The following is a 15657-nucleotide window of genomic DNA, read 5'->3' as shown; positions in this document are numbered from 1 at the left end:
AAAGAATAAACGGACATAAATCCGACATCAGGAACCACAAGACAGAGAAACCAGTAGGAGAACACTCCAATCTCCCAGGACATTCTATACAAGATCTCAAAGTGGCTGTTCTATTACAAAGGAATTTGAGAAATAGACTGGAAAGAGAAGCTGCTGAATTGCAACTTATCACCAAACTTAAAACCATGGAGAGACCTGGTCTGAACAAAGACATTGGATTCTTATCTCATTATACATGACAAAGCCATTTTTCACCTTCTCACCCCTTGCTTTTTCCTGCAAGACCTATTGCAGTCGTTAAGAGTCGTCAACAAGCTCATCACAGCTATCTGCCAATCACCCATTCCCACCACCCTTCTGAGTAATACCCCTCCCCACCTTCTCACTATATAGAAGGGTCTGGTGACTTCTGTTTCAGTGTATCTGAAGAAGTGTGCATGCACACGAAAGCTCATACCTAGAACTAACTTAGTTGGTCTTTAAGGTGCTACTGGAAGGAATTTTTTTATATTGTTATCCGCATGACATTTAAGAGAGGGGGGGAGTAGCTCCCCATACGGCTTGCCATCCCCCCTGTTCCCTAATATTTTTTTCTGTCCTTCAGATTTAACGTGTGGAACAAAGCTCACCCCATCATTAGAAGAGAAGATGCCTCCGGCTGTTGGTTTATTTTGCTCTGACTGCAAGGTCAGGTGGGCTGGGCTGTTGTTTGGATTTGTTTTTCTTTCGCTGCAGGGGGTGTTGCTTTTTTGTCTCTTTCTTTTGGATTTTGTGATTTATGTGGAATTGTTCAGTTTGGTTGCGCATAATTTGATGTTTTATTTATTGCTAATGACTTCTTTCGCTATCCCGCAATTAGGCATTTTTTCATGTTGTAAGCCGCCTTGACCTGTGGAAAGGCGGCAGACAAATAAAAGTATGCAGATCTGCATGCATATGTGGGGGTTCACAGTGACACTGCGTCACGCTCCCCTCGGCGTTAGAGGGTGCCCTGGGCTGGTCTTGGCTTCTCGAAAAACCTTCTTCAGCAAAAAGAAAACCCGTTTAAGGCGCCCTTGGGCGCTTCCCCGCCCCGCCTACTTTGCCCCCGCAAATCTGGGCGAGGGCGAGGTGCATGCTGGGAGTTGCAGTTTATGCGGAAGGACTACTGGGGCGCATGCGCCGACCAGGAAACCCTGGCCAGAGGTCTCTGCGCGCAGCCGGACAGGTGAGGGGCTGCAGTTGCTGCCGCGGCCCAGGGGGGCCAGAAGCCTTTTGTCCCGGGCGGGGCTCCTCGTCCACAGGCGCGGGTTTCGGCCCCTCCAGTCCCGCCTGGGCTGCGGAGCGAGATCGGGGGGAGCGAGCGGGCGGGGCTGTGGAGAAGGCCGCCAGATGGAGGGCGACGTCGACCCTTTCATGCAGCAGCAGCGCGCTTCGTGGTAGGAAACTGGCGGCAGGCAGGCAGGCAGGCTCGGCGCCCCTCCGCGGCCGCGCACTCTCGGCTTTTCGTACCTCTACGGCCACGCCGCGCTGCCCCCTGGGAGCTGTAGTCCGCGCGCCTACCTGGGCGAGAGGCCGCCCGGCGGAGGACGAAGGGACCCCGCGCCCCTGGCCGCCCCCCTCCTCTTGGGGGTCTCCAGGGGGAGGCGGGGGCAGCAGGGGGGGCACAGCCCCCCCCGCCGCCGCTCCGAGGCAGCCTTGGCCCGGACAGGGCCGCCTCGAGTTCTCTCCCTTGCAGCAGAAGGACACGTTCTACTCATGTAAAAATACACCGATTCCTGGATTGAGGAGGCAGTTGAGCCAGATCCAGCCCCCCCCCGGGTTAGGCCAAGAGGGAGCAAGGGGCTGGCTGGCCCAAGGTCCCCCGGTGAACTTCATGGCTGAATGGAGATTGGCCCATAGAATCAGAATGGTAGAGTTGGGAGACACCCTGAGGGACATCTAGTCCAGCCCCCTTTAGTGCGGGTCTCTGTTCCAAGGCTCCTAGTCACAGTGCCACACTGGCTCTCAGATACGGTGTTAGGGGCTCAGCTCCAGATTGCTGCCATTCCAGATGGATGCTCTGTTCCAGCAACATCGGGGGGTGGGGGGGGGCAACAGGTTGGTGAAGACTGTCCTAGATCTGCAAGTGGCCCCATTTTATTCCCTTCAGAAAGTCTGCCTGTTCTCTTGGAGCCTAGCACTCTTTGCTGCAGCAGGTTACCCCAATGGGGGAAGGCCCCACCCTGCCCCCCATCACTTAATCTCCATGCTAGGAAAAGCGGCACTAGCTCCTTTCTGCATTATAGCAGTGGAGGGTGGGGTGGGGAGAAGTTTCTGGTATAAGGATTCACTTCCTCTGTGGGTTTCAGGCTATCTGTGCCAAGACCAATCTTTTCCTTGAAGAAAAGAGAGAGCTGATTGCCTCGGTGGGGTTTGGCAAAGGGTTAGAATTGTTAAGAGAAGTGTATAAATTGGATTTTATGTTAAGTCTATAAAACTAATAAAAAATTAAATATAAAAAAGAATGTTGTATGGACAACAGAGTAGAGGCAGTTCACTATGCACATGAAATGACAGCATGGGTGAGGCCAAAATCTTCCAGCTGCAAAAAGGCAGCAGTAATTGAAGAGTTCTTAAATAGTTCATTTAGCTGATGGTACTGAAACCACCCCATTACCCACTCACTCCTGGAATTCTTCTTGTTTTTTCAGTTTGCAACCCCCCACGAGAGAATTTTAATACATCCCATAAGTATCCCATCCTGCTCTCATATTTAATTCCTGTTGGGCACTTGTCTCCAATGGAGAGAACCACCATGGTGTTTTCCTTTCCAAAATATCTCTATATTGGGTCCAAACACCATATAGGCTTCTTATAACATGATTTTAAAATTCTTTTCATACCATAAGTTGGCGTACCACCCATAACCTTCTAAATTCAACTGTCTAGTGTTATTCATTGTTAGCCATTCCTCCAACCAGGTTAAACATGAAGCTTCATAATACAATTTCAGATCCGACATCAAGAATCCACCTCTTCCCCTTGCATCTATTAATATTCTATATTTAATTCTTGTTTTTTCCTCTTGCCAGATAGAGAGTTCTTTTTGCCATTGTTTAAGACAACTCATTTTATGTATTACTGGGATTGTCTGAAAAAGAAAACTCATCTCAAGCAATGAATTTCTTCCCAAAACTCTATTCTTACCCATCTACACAAGTCAAATTTCATGCTGTTCCACACTTTAATGTAGTTATTTTCACACAACATTGCATTTTTACTTGTTATCCAAATACCTTTCTACCTTTAAGCCACTCTTTGCTTGTAATATTTTATTTGTTAATCTATGTTTTTAACCAACATTTTTGTTTTATCCTTATTTATATAAAAACCTACAAGATCACCATACTGCTTTATCATTTTTAATACCTTCATTATATTTTCCACATTACATTTTAATACCTCCATTACATTTGTCCAGAAAAAGAACTACATCACCTGCAAATGCCCTTAATTTATAATTTTGTTGCCCTAATTGGACATCCTGTACCTATGTGCTTTTCTCTTATCTTTCTACATAATACTTCTAATATCAAAAGAAACATAAAACATTCTCCTCCGAATTACGGTCTTCCCACACTTTCCCCTCCCTCCCTCGGTCTGGATTTTCTCACCAGAGTTTTCCTTCTCCTGGATGAGCTTAGGCTGTGGATCCCTGAGGTGAAGCTTCTGTTTTCGTACTTCCAGTCACTCTTTGCATAGAGGCACCTTCATAATATGGGTCAGGGCTCCACCAGATCTCTGCCTTGCCCCTCTTCCTCCTCCTCCTCCTCCTCCTCCTCCTCCTCCTCCTCCTCCTGCATTTTCTTGCCAGGTCCTTGCCCATCATTTCTAGCCATTGATCTTTGAGTGAAATCCTCCGTTGTCCGACTTCTGATGGCACCCAGGTGCCTTTGCCGTAGTTCCGTGTGAACTGCCGCTGTTGAAAAGTATTTGTATTCAAGGTATTTGAAGAAGAATATTCAGCAGGACTCCCCTTCCTTGGCCTTCAGCAGCTGGACTCAACAGATCTCTCACTGCCTCTCAAATGCAGTGCTGTGCCTCTTGAGCAGCTCCCTTCTCCACAAAGGGGAATTGCACTGCAGTATTTCCTAGTGGCTGCTCTTCCTCTTCTGGCAGCTCTTCCAACTGTGCCCCTTGGGCTGCTTTCTCTGAGCCTGCTTTCTCCACCCCCCTGCAGGTGTGGATGCTGTGCCAGCTGCAAATACCCCTTCTGGTGGGTCTCAGGCCAAGCTGGCCACAGCTGGGGAGCCACCGCTGGAAGAAGTTAGGGTCCAGGTGTGTGTCCCACCTGAGCGGGGCCATGAGGCTGGTCCAGTTCCATCCTAAGGAGTCTGCGGCAGAGCCCCGGATCGGGCTGGAGAAGGATGAAGGGGACGTGGTGGACTTGAACGCCTTTGACCCCTCTCTGCCCAGCAACATGCGCGCCTTCTTGGAAGGAGGAGATGCAGCCCTCGCTGTTGCTAAAAGGTACCTGGAGGTCTTCAGGGTCATAAAAGGACCTGCTGGCTGGTGGAGGGAGGAAGCCAAGAGGAGCAAGAGCTGGGTGATTAGAGCTGGGGGGGGGTGGAGGAGGAGGTGGCGGAGAGCTTTCAGAATAAGTGGAATGGGATAGGGCCAAGCAGGGTGGTTTTGTGAAGGGTTCACTGAAGCCTCCACACCAGCATCGGAGACCCTCAGGCCCAGGCAATGCCCTCGGTGGCCTTGCTTCACACCCTCAGGGAGTGTTTTTGCCTGCCTAGAAGGTGCCTTTGTCTTGAAATGAACTCTGGTCATTGCTTGTGCTTGCCTAGGAGCAGGACTGAGAGGCGTGTGTGAGTGCATGCAGAAACTTGCTTAATGTACAAAGGTTGCATTTGTATTCATTGCTGCACCCACTTTTGCCGCTGGCCCCATCTGCGACTGGCAGGTGGCTCCCCAAGGTTGTTGAGAAGGGAATGTGCTCCTGAGGCAGAAAAAGGCCCCCACCCCTGCTGTAAAAACAAGGCCCATGCCCAGGGTCTTAAGAGTAGTATCCAGCGACTGGGTTGCTGTATCTACCTGAGACAAAGAACAAGATGGTGCCCCCACCTTTCCTGCCTCGAAGCTGACTGGGCTGGTGCCTCCTGTTACAATCCTGGCAACAGGGCAGTGTGTCCTGTACCACACCTGAGGAAGTAGGCTAGCCATGGGGTGCAGGCAGGCTGCATGGCACACGCAGCTCTGATCTTTAACTTTGGGGTTGCCAGCATGACACCCATGGGCGCATTGGCACCCTTGAGGTCTTCTCCTGGCATCCACAAAGCCTCTGATTCTCTCCCCTCCCCCTTGGTTGTGAGGTGGTGATTATATTTTCCTCCCTTTGGTATGTAGAGCTGAAGGAAGAGCAACATTTCCCCACTTCTGCTTTCAGCTCTATGTGCTTTTCAAGGCTCAGATTAAATCTGTTGGATCCAACTTTTACCCAGATCTCTTGGGAAAGCAAAGCAGGGGCGCACACACTTTCTCAGAGAAGTGTGCACTGATCCTGGGCAAGGGTGGTGGGGATGGAACAGAGAGGGTGGTATCCATAGCTTTTACTTAGAAATCCAAATCTGCTCACAGGCATAAAAAGGTTGGCAAGCCATCTAACAGGAGGTTACAGGCAGGGGGTTGAGGAGGAATAACTAGCAGGGCTGTCGGCCACCCAGCATCTCCTCACTCTGCCTAACGGTAGGGGTGGCTAGTCTGTGAAAAAGCCTTGCCAGGCTTTGGAATCAACAAAGGGGATTTCAAAACCTGCTTGCAATACTGAAGCTGCAGCAAGCTCTCGCTCTCTGCCACCTTGCCTGACACTGTCTGGGGTCCCCACTTGAGATGCCTCTGTCTCCATCTTCTGCCCACAGAGCACAGGTGTCTGGCCAGCATGTCCTTCCCCGATCCAAGGTGACCCTGTTGGCTCCTGTCACGAACCCAGACAAGGTGATCTGTGTTGGGATGAACTATGTGGATCATTGCCTGGAGCAGAATGTCAAGATCCCCAAGGAGCCCATAATCTTCAGCAAGTTCAGCAGCTCCATCGTGGGTCCCTACGACAACATCATCCACCCAGCAGAGAGCGAAGTAAATGGGGCTGGGTTTTCCAATAATATCTGGGGACCCAAGGTTGAAGAATACTGCAGTGACCCTTCCTTAGCCTAGAGTGGGTTAAGAACATAAGAGCCTGCTGCATCAGGCCAAAGGGGACTCATCTAGTCCACCATGCTGTTCTCACTGTGGCCAGCCACATGTCTGTGAGAAGCCCACAAGCAGGACCCAACAGCAAGACTGCTCTCCCCTCCGTTGTTTCTGATGTCCAGCTGTGGAGGCAGAGCATAGCCATCATGGCAGGTAGCCTTTGATAGCCTTGACATAAGAAGAGCTTGCTAGATCAGGCCAGTGGCTCATCTTTAGTCCACTATCCTGGTCTTACAGTGGCCAGACATATGCCCATGGGAAGCACACAAGCTTAGTGGTGCCCTGATTTCACTAGGGGGATGGCTTGCACAAAAGAAGGTATGGGAAGCCAGCATGGTACTTGTGGCCCCGGTGCTACCAGTTGCACCACAAGAAGAGCTTGGCTGCTGGATCAGACCAAAGACCCACCTAGTCCAGCATCTTCTCACATTGCCCAGCCAGATGCCTCTGGGAAGCTTGCAGGCAGGACCTGAGGACCATAGCAGCACTTTCCTCATGGGCAATTCCCACCAACTCCGATAAATGCCATGGGTGGCCTCCTGAAGGCAGCATGGAACATTGGGAGAATAGTCCAAGTCAGGTTCCTGTGTTCCTTCTCCCTGCTGGCCTTGCTAGTCCAGCACTGATCTATCAGGTGCCAAGACTGACCTTGCCTGTTCCCTCTTCTAGCAAGTGGACTGGGAGGTGGAGCTGGCCTTCATCATTGGGAAGAAAGGAAAACACATCCAGGTAAGCCAGATGTCAGCAGTTTGCACCACATTGGGACCTGTGGTTTTGTTTTGATCTTACAGCTTGCCCTTTCCCGGGTGCCCAGGGCAGGGAGCTGCAGAATTAACACTGCCCTGCAGGTCTGCACATATCTACTCAGAAGTAAGTTCCATTGTTTTTTGTGGTATAGCCAAGTTAGTGGGTGCAGGATTGTAGCCTAAAATGGCTGTGTTGTCGGTATCTAGCACCATCCATGTCTTCAATGCTTTGCAGTTTCATAAATAATAAAAATTGCCTTGTAATTTTACCAAGGTGTTCATAATCGCATAACCTCTGCTCACGTGACAAAATTTGGGACTATGTCCTGGGCATCCAGTTCTTTCCTGCCATTTAAAATTTAGCACAACATGATAGTGCATCAATCAAAACACCACAGTTCCATAAAGCATCTGGTCTTGCAGTGTGAAAGGAATGCCATAAATTGGGACTGAAGTACCAGCATTATAACCATTAAAACTAACACAATAAACACTACGTCTGAATGCAGCCCTAGATTACATCCCGAGTGGGAGGTAAGGCCTGCCCCCATTCAGGAATTTCCAAAGATTCATTCACTGGTATTTATTAGTTTAGTATTACACTTATATCCAACCTTTCTTCCAAGGAACTCAAGGTGGTGTGCATGGGTCTCCTCATTTTATTCTTGTGCATATGATAACCAGGTTTGATGTATAAAATATTGTTAAGCACAGGGGAGAGCGAAGAAAGGGTAGAAAAGGAATATGCCAGTTCAGAAGTGGGGAGGAGGAGGAGAATAAAGCCATACCATTAGCAAACACAAAATAGCCTGTTAGTTCCCATGGCAATATCGCTTGAAGTTTACCTAATAAAGGAAGTGCCCATTAACCTTTTCTTCTCCAGCCCCCAGTTTCACAGCGATATTGTTGCATCTTGCTTCTCTCCCCCAGGAGTCAGATGCCATGAGCCATGTAGCCGGGTTCACTGTTGCCCATGATGTGAGTGCCAGAGACTGGCAGATGCAGAAAAATGGAAAGCAGTGGCTTCTGGGGAAGACCTTCGACACCTTCTGCCCCCTGGGACCAGCCCTTGTCACCAAGGATTCCATCTCAGGTTTGGAACCAGCAATGACATCGCCCCCTTTTTCTTTTTGCCTCCAGGGTTTGAGGAGAGGACAAGCCTGTCTCAGGATCTCTTCCCAGCTGCTTGAGAGTAAATTTTGTATCTCCTAGAACCCTCTTGGGCAACCTGTGGGTCACCTGAGGACCACTCAGGCTCTCTGACCAAGCTCTGTCCTCTTCCTTCTTCTTCAATCACTGTTGCTCCTGCCTGCCTTGATTTCTTGGCCTACTGTTCCTGGTGTATCCATCTGTGCAGAGATGCATTTTTTTTTGTTTGATGTTGCGGAAATGTAATGTCCTTACAATAGAAGTACAGATGGGGAAACATCCAGGGCCGTGTGTGTACCACATGCCTGCACCCATAGTCTGAATAAGTCATCAGTTGTGCTGACTCAACTGCACTGAATTTTTTTTAAATTGCTGCAGTACTTCAGTGGAGGTGGGTCAAACATGCCCAGGGGTTCCACAGTATCACTTGCTGAGTGTTCATCCTGATACGTTCACACGGAGGCGGTGCAACATTGGAGGCCAGTGGTGCTTCTCCTGCACTTTTCAGTGCAGTTAGAAAAGTGGCGGGAAGGCTTAGCTTCCTGCTTGTTTCTGTATTTCTGTACATTCTTTTATTCTCAATAAAACTGTATAAAACTTAAAAAAAGAAGTAGTGATGGGATGATTGCATTGCAAAGTGCAGGGTAATAACCAAATTTTGTGTGAATAAACAGCCCATGTAAAATAAAAGACCCTCCATGGTACTATCCCAGGCTACTGATCTCTTGCCTCTTTGTAAGGACAGTTTTCCACATTGCCTCACTTCAGCAAGAACAGTCCGAGTCTCAGCGGCTTCCCAGGCCTCTGGACGCACAGCCCAACCTATGATGACCACCCGGCAGGTTTGTTAGCTGGATGCAGCTCTTTGATGTAAAGGGGATGCTGCCATGGGAACACACATCTGGACCCACTAGTTCCTACTGGACTGCAGCTGCATTGCAGCCAGAGGTTTCTAAAGTGCTTGCAGTAAGGTCTGTGCAGTTACGATGTACATTAATAACACAAGTGCCCTGGGGACCCAGCAGTTGAACAGATAAGACTGCAGGGTTCCATTGTTCTTTCCTGATTTTAGCACAGAATACTTTTGTTAGAGCAAATCCATAAGGGCCTTAAGAGGAAGTGGCTGCAGCTCAGTGGTAGAGCATCTGCTTTGCATGCAGGTCCCAGGTCCAGTCTTCAACATCTCTAGGTAAGGGTGGGAATGCCCCCCTCTGAAGCCCTGGAGAGCCCCTGCTGGTCAGGATAGATAGTACTGAGCTAGGTGGACATAGGGAAACTTCTGTTGGATGGCTCACGTCGGTAGAGCAGTTACAGGGTCATGGTGTTTGAGCCCCACTCTGGGCAAAAAGATTCCTGCATTCCCCGTGGTTCCTGCCAGCTCTGCAATTCTGTGATTCCTGTGTTTCCAGAAGGATGCCCCATTTCCATAAATGCTGTGCCTTCTCTTTTGTGTGTGATTTCATGTTGCTCTCTGTTCTTGTTGCTCCCACCAGACCCCCACAACCTGGGCATCCGCTGTCGAGTGAATGGGGAGCTTGTCCAGAACAGCAGCACCAGCCAGTTGATATTCAAGACGGAGGCACTTGTTGCATGGGTTTCCAAGTAGGTGCTCTCCATGACCCCCGTCTCCTCCTCAACTACTGTTGTCTATGCTCTGGTAACCTCAGGGTTAGATTACTGCAATGCGTTATATGTAGGGCGGCCTCTGATGACAGTTCAGAAACTTCAACTGGTGGAGAATTCAGCAGCTGGGTTACACACTGGGGCAAGACGTTGTGAGTCTATTACATCAATCCTAGCTGTCAATTTGTTTCCAGGCCTAATTCAAAGTGCTGGCTTTGACCCATAAAGCCTTAAATGGCTCAGGACCACAATATGAACCTACCCAGACCCTGCATTCATCCTCCGAAGCCCTTCTTCGTGTGCCTCCTCCGAAAGAGGTCCAGAGGGTGGCAACACTAGAACGGACCTTTTCTGCAGTGGCCCCCTGCTTGTGGAATGCTCTTCCCAGGGAAGTTCACCTGACGCCTTCATTATACACCTTTAGGTGTTGGGCAGAAATGTTTCTTTAACTAGGCCTTTGGCTGATTGACAACCAATGCCATTTTAAATGTGTTATGGGATGGGAAGGGGTGGTTATTGGTTTGTTTTGTTCTTATACTTGTTCTTAATATGCATTTTGGGTTTTTATCCAGTATTTTTATCTTGTGAACTGCCCTGAGATCTACAGGTGGTATACGGTACCAAATTAATGACCGTATTTTTCCGTATATAAGACTATATTTCCCCCCTATTTTTTCAAGTTTAAAATTGGGGGTCATCTTATACACAGATAGTGCATATGGGGGATTTCTTTATTTGGAGTCCCAAAACACTCAGAGGACAAATGTTGTCCCTATTTTCAAAAAGGGGAAAAGAGAGGACCCAAATTTTCAAAAAGGGGAAAAGAGAGGACCCAAATAATTACCTGCATCAATAGGAGTATGACCTGTTGATGACCTGGTTAGTGGGGTAGAAGTGGAAGGATCATTAGGCGCGAGTGATCATGCTCTTCTGAAGTTTACTATACAGCGGAAAGGAGCAGCCAAGCATACTAGGACTCAATTTCTTGACTTTAAGAAAGCCAACTTCATAAAACTTAGGGAAGTGCTGGGTGAGATCCCATGGACAGTAATACTAAAAGGAAAGGGAGTTCATGATGGCTGGGAGTTTGTTAAGAGGGAGATAGTAAAAGCACAACTTCAGGCAATACCAATGAGACGGAAACATGGAAGGTGCCTAAAGAAGCCAGGGTGGCTATCTAAAGAACTTTTAACTGAGTTAAGATTAAAAAAGGATGTGTACAAAAAATGGAAAAGGGGGGAAACCACCAAAGAGGAATTCAAACAAATAGCCAGCATGTGTAGACACAAAGTCAGAAAAGCTAAAGCACAGAATGAACTCAGGCTTGTTAGAGAGGTTAAAAGCAACCAAAAAGGCTTTTATGGGTATGTTCGTAGCAAAAGGAAGAACAAAGAAACTGGGGGGTCACTCCGAGGAGAAGATGGTGAAATGCAAACAGGGGACACAGAAAGGGCTGAACTCCTCAATGCCTTCTTTGCCTCAGTCTTCTCCGATAAAGAAAACAATGCCCGACCTGAAGAATTTGGAGCAAATGATTCAGCAGGGGAAACACAGCCCAGAATAACTAAGGAGATAGTACAAGAATACTTGGCTAGTTTAGATGTATTCAAGTCTCCAGGGCCAAATGAACTGCATCCAAGAGTATTAAAAGAACTGGCAGATGTGATCTCAGAACCACTGGCAGTCATCTTTGAGAATTCCTGGAGAACAGGCGAAGTCCCGGCAGACTGGAGGAGGGCAAATGTTGTCCCTATTTTCAAAAAGGGGAAAAGAGAGGACCCAAATAATTACCGCCCAGTCAGTCTGACATCAATACCAGGGAAGATTCTGGAGCAGATCATTAAGCAAACAGTCTGTGAGCACCTAGAAAGGAATGCTGTGATCACCAATAGTCAGCATGGATTTCTGAAAAATAAGTCATGTCAGACTAACCTGATCTCGTTTTTTGACAGAATTACAAGCCTGGTAGATGAAGGGAACGCAGTGGATGTAGCCTACCTTGATTTCAGCAAGGCATTTGACAAGGTGCCCCATGATATTCTTGTAAAGAAGCTGGTAAAATGCGGTCTTGACTATGCTACCACTCAGTGGATTTGTAACTGGCTGACTGACCGAACCCAAAGGGTGCTTATCAATGGTTCCTCTTCATCCTGGAGAAGAGTGACTAGTGGGGTGCCACAGGGTTCTGTCTTGGGCCTGGTCTTATTCAACATCTTTATCAACGACTTGGATGATGGACTCAAGGGCATCCTGATCAAATTTGCAGATGACACCAAACTGGGAGGGGTGGCTAACACCCCAGAGGACAGAATCACACTTCAAAATGACCTTGACAGATTAGAGAACTGGGCCAAAACAAACAAGATGAATTTTAACAGGGAGAAATGTAAAGTATTGCACTTGGGCAAAAAAAAAATGAGAGGAACAAATACAAGATGGGTGACACCTGGCTTGAGAGCAGTACATGTGAAAAGGATCTAGGAGTCTTGGTTGACCGCAAACTTGACATGAGCCAACAGTGTGACGCGGCAGCTTAAAAAGCCAATGCAATTCTGGGCTGCATCAATAGGAGTATAGCATCTAGATCAAGGGAAGTAATAGTGCCACTGTATTCTGCTCTGGTCAGACCTCACCTGGAGTACTGTGTCCAGTTCTGGGCACCACAGTTCAAGAAGGACACTGACAAACTGGAACGTGTCCAGAGGAGGGCAACCCAAATGGTCAAAGGCCTGGAAACGATGCCTTATGAGGGACGGCTAAGGGAGCTGGGCATGTTTAGCCTGGAGAAGAGGAGGCTAAGGGGTGATATGATAGCCATGTTCAAATATATAAAAGGATGTCACATAGAGGAGGGAGAAAGGTTGTTTTCTGCTGCTCCAGGGAAGCGGACACGGAGCAATGGATCCAAACTACAAGAAAGAAGATTCCACCTAACATTAGGAAGAACTTCCTGACAGTAAGAGCTGTTTGACAGTGGAATTTGCTGCCAAGGAGTGTGGTGGAGTCTCCTTCTTTGGAGGTCTTTAAGCAGAGGCTTGACAACCATATGTCAGGAGTGCTCTGATGGTGTTTCCTGCTTGTCAGGGGGTTGGACTCGATGGCCCTTGTGGTCTCTTCCAACTCTATGATTCTATGAACATAGAGGTCATGTTATACATGGGGGCGTGTTGTACATCGAAAAATACGGTAAGTATGCCTTCAGTATCCCTAGAACGTCTCCAACCTCCCCCCCCCCCCCCATTGTTGAACCTGGACACTGAGATCCACCTCTGAGGATCTTCTGGCATTGTAAAAAGTGAAGTTCTGGGGAACCAGGTAGAGGACCTTCTCAGCAGTGGCACCTTCCCTGTGGAATGCCCTCCCATCAGATGTCAAGATAAGGAACTACACAATTTTTAGAAGATATCTGAAGGCAGGCTTATATCAGCACTTTTTAATGTTTGACCTTTTAGTATGTTTTTATATGTGCTGGAAGCCACCCAAATGGATGGGGTATAAAAAAATTAATTTTTAATAATAAATCTTGCTCTGGCCCATTTTTGGCAGGTTCGTCACCCTATACCCAGGAGACGTCTTCCTCACAGGGACTCCCCCAGGTGTTGGAGTTTTCCGGAAGCCCCCCATCTTTCTAAAGGTGAGCCCTGTTCCCAATTAATTTGTAGGCTCTGCCAACATCTTCCCTTGTTGGAGGGTTGGCAGGGCTGCTTATTTTCCCTTTGTAGCATTTAGACATTCTGAACAAGGCAGCAGCTGTGAGTTCATCCCATAAAGCCAACAGACTAGCCCTTCAGTTCTTCGGCCTCTGGCCACAGGAAGGTACCAGATCTTCCTCTCTGAGGGCCAAGAGACTTTTGACCTTGGGAGGGCAGATCCCTCTGCATTGCTTGGGGAGCAGATGCCTCCACTGTGGGGCATAATGCTTATCAAGGGGTGGATCCAGCATCTCCTGTTCTCTCAACGGGGTGGATCCAGCACCTCCTGTTCTCTCAACACTGGAGAGGAAACTCAGTTGTATGTTGGAAGATTCAGCACACAGAAAATAATGTCCTCCTTTGCACAGTGCAGAGTTAAATGATGGGACTCGCTCCCACAAGAGGCAGTGATGGCCAACAGTTTATGGAGGATAAGGCTATCAAGGGCTAGTGGCCATGACAGCCATGTTGTGTGTCCACTGCTGGAGAAAATTTGCCTCTATGCCAGTTACTTGGACACACAATGGGGCGAGTGCTGCTGTTGCACTTGGAGTCCTGTGAGGATGGGGCCCCTTTGGGGTGTAGTGGGTGCAATGTAAGGTTACCAGATTTTTTCCCCAAGAATCTGGGGGACACTTTTTTTTTGAAGAGAGAAAAAAAGTTGTTTTTAACAGTTTTTTCTTGTTGTTTTTTAAAAAAGAAGTAATATCTTCTCTTCTGTGGTCTCCTCTGTCATGCGGTCTTCCTCTGGGTCCCGGCCTGCTCTCTTGGAGCGCTAGCTGCCGTGGAGTAGGCTCAGGTTGGACCTGGGCTCGGCCACGTGTCCTTGCCCTCCTGGTGCTCTCCTACCTCTCCTCCTCAGCACTGGTGCCGGCACTGGCATGGCAAGGTCGGGGCTCCCCTCTTTTTTCTCCTTCCTCTTTCTCTCTCCTCCTTCTCCCTGTGTCAGCTCCAGGGTTTTCCTGGCCCCGGAAGTCCCCATATGATGCCGTTGAACCAATCAAGCAACATTCATTCCCTACTAATGAATCTACAACACTTAAAATATAAATCCAGAGACATTAAATGAAATCTGGGGACATTCTGGGGATGGATTTTGTCTGGGGACAGATTTGTGAATCTGGGATTGTCCCTGGGAAACAGGGACGTCTGGTAACCATAGTGTAGTGAATCCTCCCCCCCCCCCCTATTCTCAGTGAGAGGGAAATAACTGCAGGTGGGGCTGGGGCAGGAATGGTTGCAAAGCTCATCTGCCTCCGCTTGTGCCCTGCTGGCAAGAGCCCAGCAGAGGATGTGGTGGTTCATCCAACTTTGCCCACCCACCCTTAACAAAATAATGCATCTTTACCCTACAAATGCCCTATTAGCAATTGGCAACAGCATTTAGCATTTAGGGAGGGCAGTCAAAGCCCCTGTTAAGGGCTGAACACCCAAATAAACTTAAATAAAGTTGGTTTTTATAAGGAAATGTAGTCATACCAAATACTTTGTGGGGTTTTTTTTGTAATATGCACTTAAAACTGCATGTTTATGATACAGAAACATGCATTTTGATTTGTAAAAAATAAATAAATGGGAACATAAGCTTTGGAGATGGGGTGCTGCACAAGCTGGAAGTCTGCTATTGTCTCCTGTGTCAGTGTTATATTGTTATTGCAACTTAATGTAGGAGCTGCTGTAATTCTCTTGTACCACAGAGGGGAGATGAAGTGCAGTGTGAGATCGATGAATTGGGAACTATCCGAAACAAGGTGGCATGATGGCATCCTGCTGCATCCCTTCAGATCCCCTGGCCCTGCACAGCTGCAATGGCTCTACTTGAGTCTCCTAATCAAATCCAATCACAAGAATAGATTAAGGGATTTCTGGAATTAAGGGAACGGGGATGGCTCCTCCCAGGAGTCACAAGAAGACGGAGCCTGAAAAACTGGTTCAACAGCACTGCAATTCCTGGGCACCATCTCAATGAAGAGACATGAAGGTGAGCCTGAGGCTTGCCTTTCCTCTGCCAACCAGAAGTAAGAGGGAGGTCATTCATCGTCTCTGGTACAGAACAGGCTATAGTGGGTGGGTTTCCCCTTTGTATTACAGAACTGTCTAGATTGTTCACTCGCAATAAAGCAGCTACCATCAAACTCATTGGGGGGTTTGGATTAACTAGACATAGAACTTTTTTTTTAAAAGCATGGAATTTTGATTCATGGGCCACAGGTTGAAATATCTCACAAAGG

At 48.0% G+C, this 15657-nt stretch overlaps 1 protein-coding gene across 1 annotated transcript; it reads left to right on the top strand.

Moving 5' to 3' along the window:
• Positions 1-1121: 1121 nt before the first annotated feature.
• LOC307222365 (oxaloacetate tautomerase fahd2, mitochondrial) lies at positions 1122-15563 on the top strand. Its single transcript, XM_079987575.1, has 8 exons — positions 1122-1207; positions 4202-4491; positions 5886-6102; positions 6886-6945; positions 7893-8055; positions 9605-9713; positions 13281-13368; positions 15124-15563. Exons 1-8 carry the CDS (start codon positions 1157-1159, stop codon positions 15184-15186), a joined length of 1041 nt encoding a protein of 346 aa, XP_079843701.1. The 5' UTR covers positions 1122-1156; the 3' UTR covers positions 15187-15563.
• Positions 15564-15657: the final 94 nt, after the last annotated feature.

The sequence above is a fragment of the Podarcis cretensis genome (genome assembly GCF_951804945.1).
Source record: "Podarcis cretensis genome assembly, chromosome: 8".
Classification (NCBI taxonomy): Eukaryota; Metazoa; Chordata; class Lepidosauria; order Squamata; family Lacertidae; genus Podarcis; species Podarcis cretensis.
This window is presented reverse-complemented; position numbering and strand designations above follow the sequence as displayed.

Coding starts and splice junctions, on each gene's coding strand:
- LOC307222365 (XM_079987575.1), top strand. CDS start 1,157: ATGCGCCGACCAGGAAACCCTGGCCAGAGGTCTCTGCGCGCAGCCGGA. Junction 6,946..7,892: donor AGAAAGGAAAACACATCCAG/GTAAGCCAGATG, acceptor TCTCTCCCCCAG/GAGTCAGATGCCATGAGCCA. Junction 8,056..9,604: donor CACCAAGGATTCCATCTCAG/GTTTGGAACCAG, acceptor TGCTCCCACCAG/ACCCCCACAACCTGGGCATC.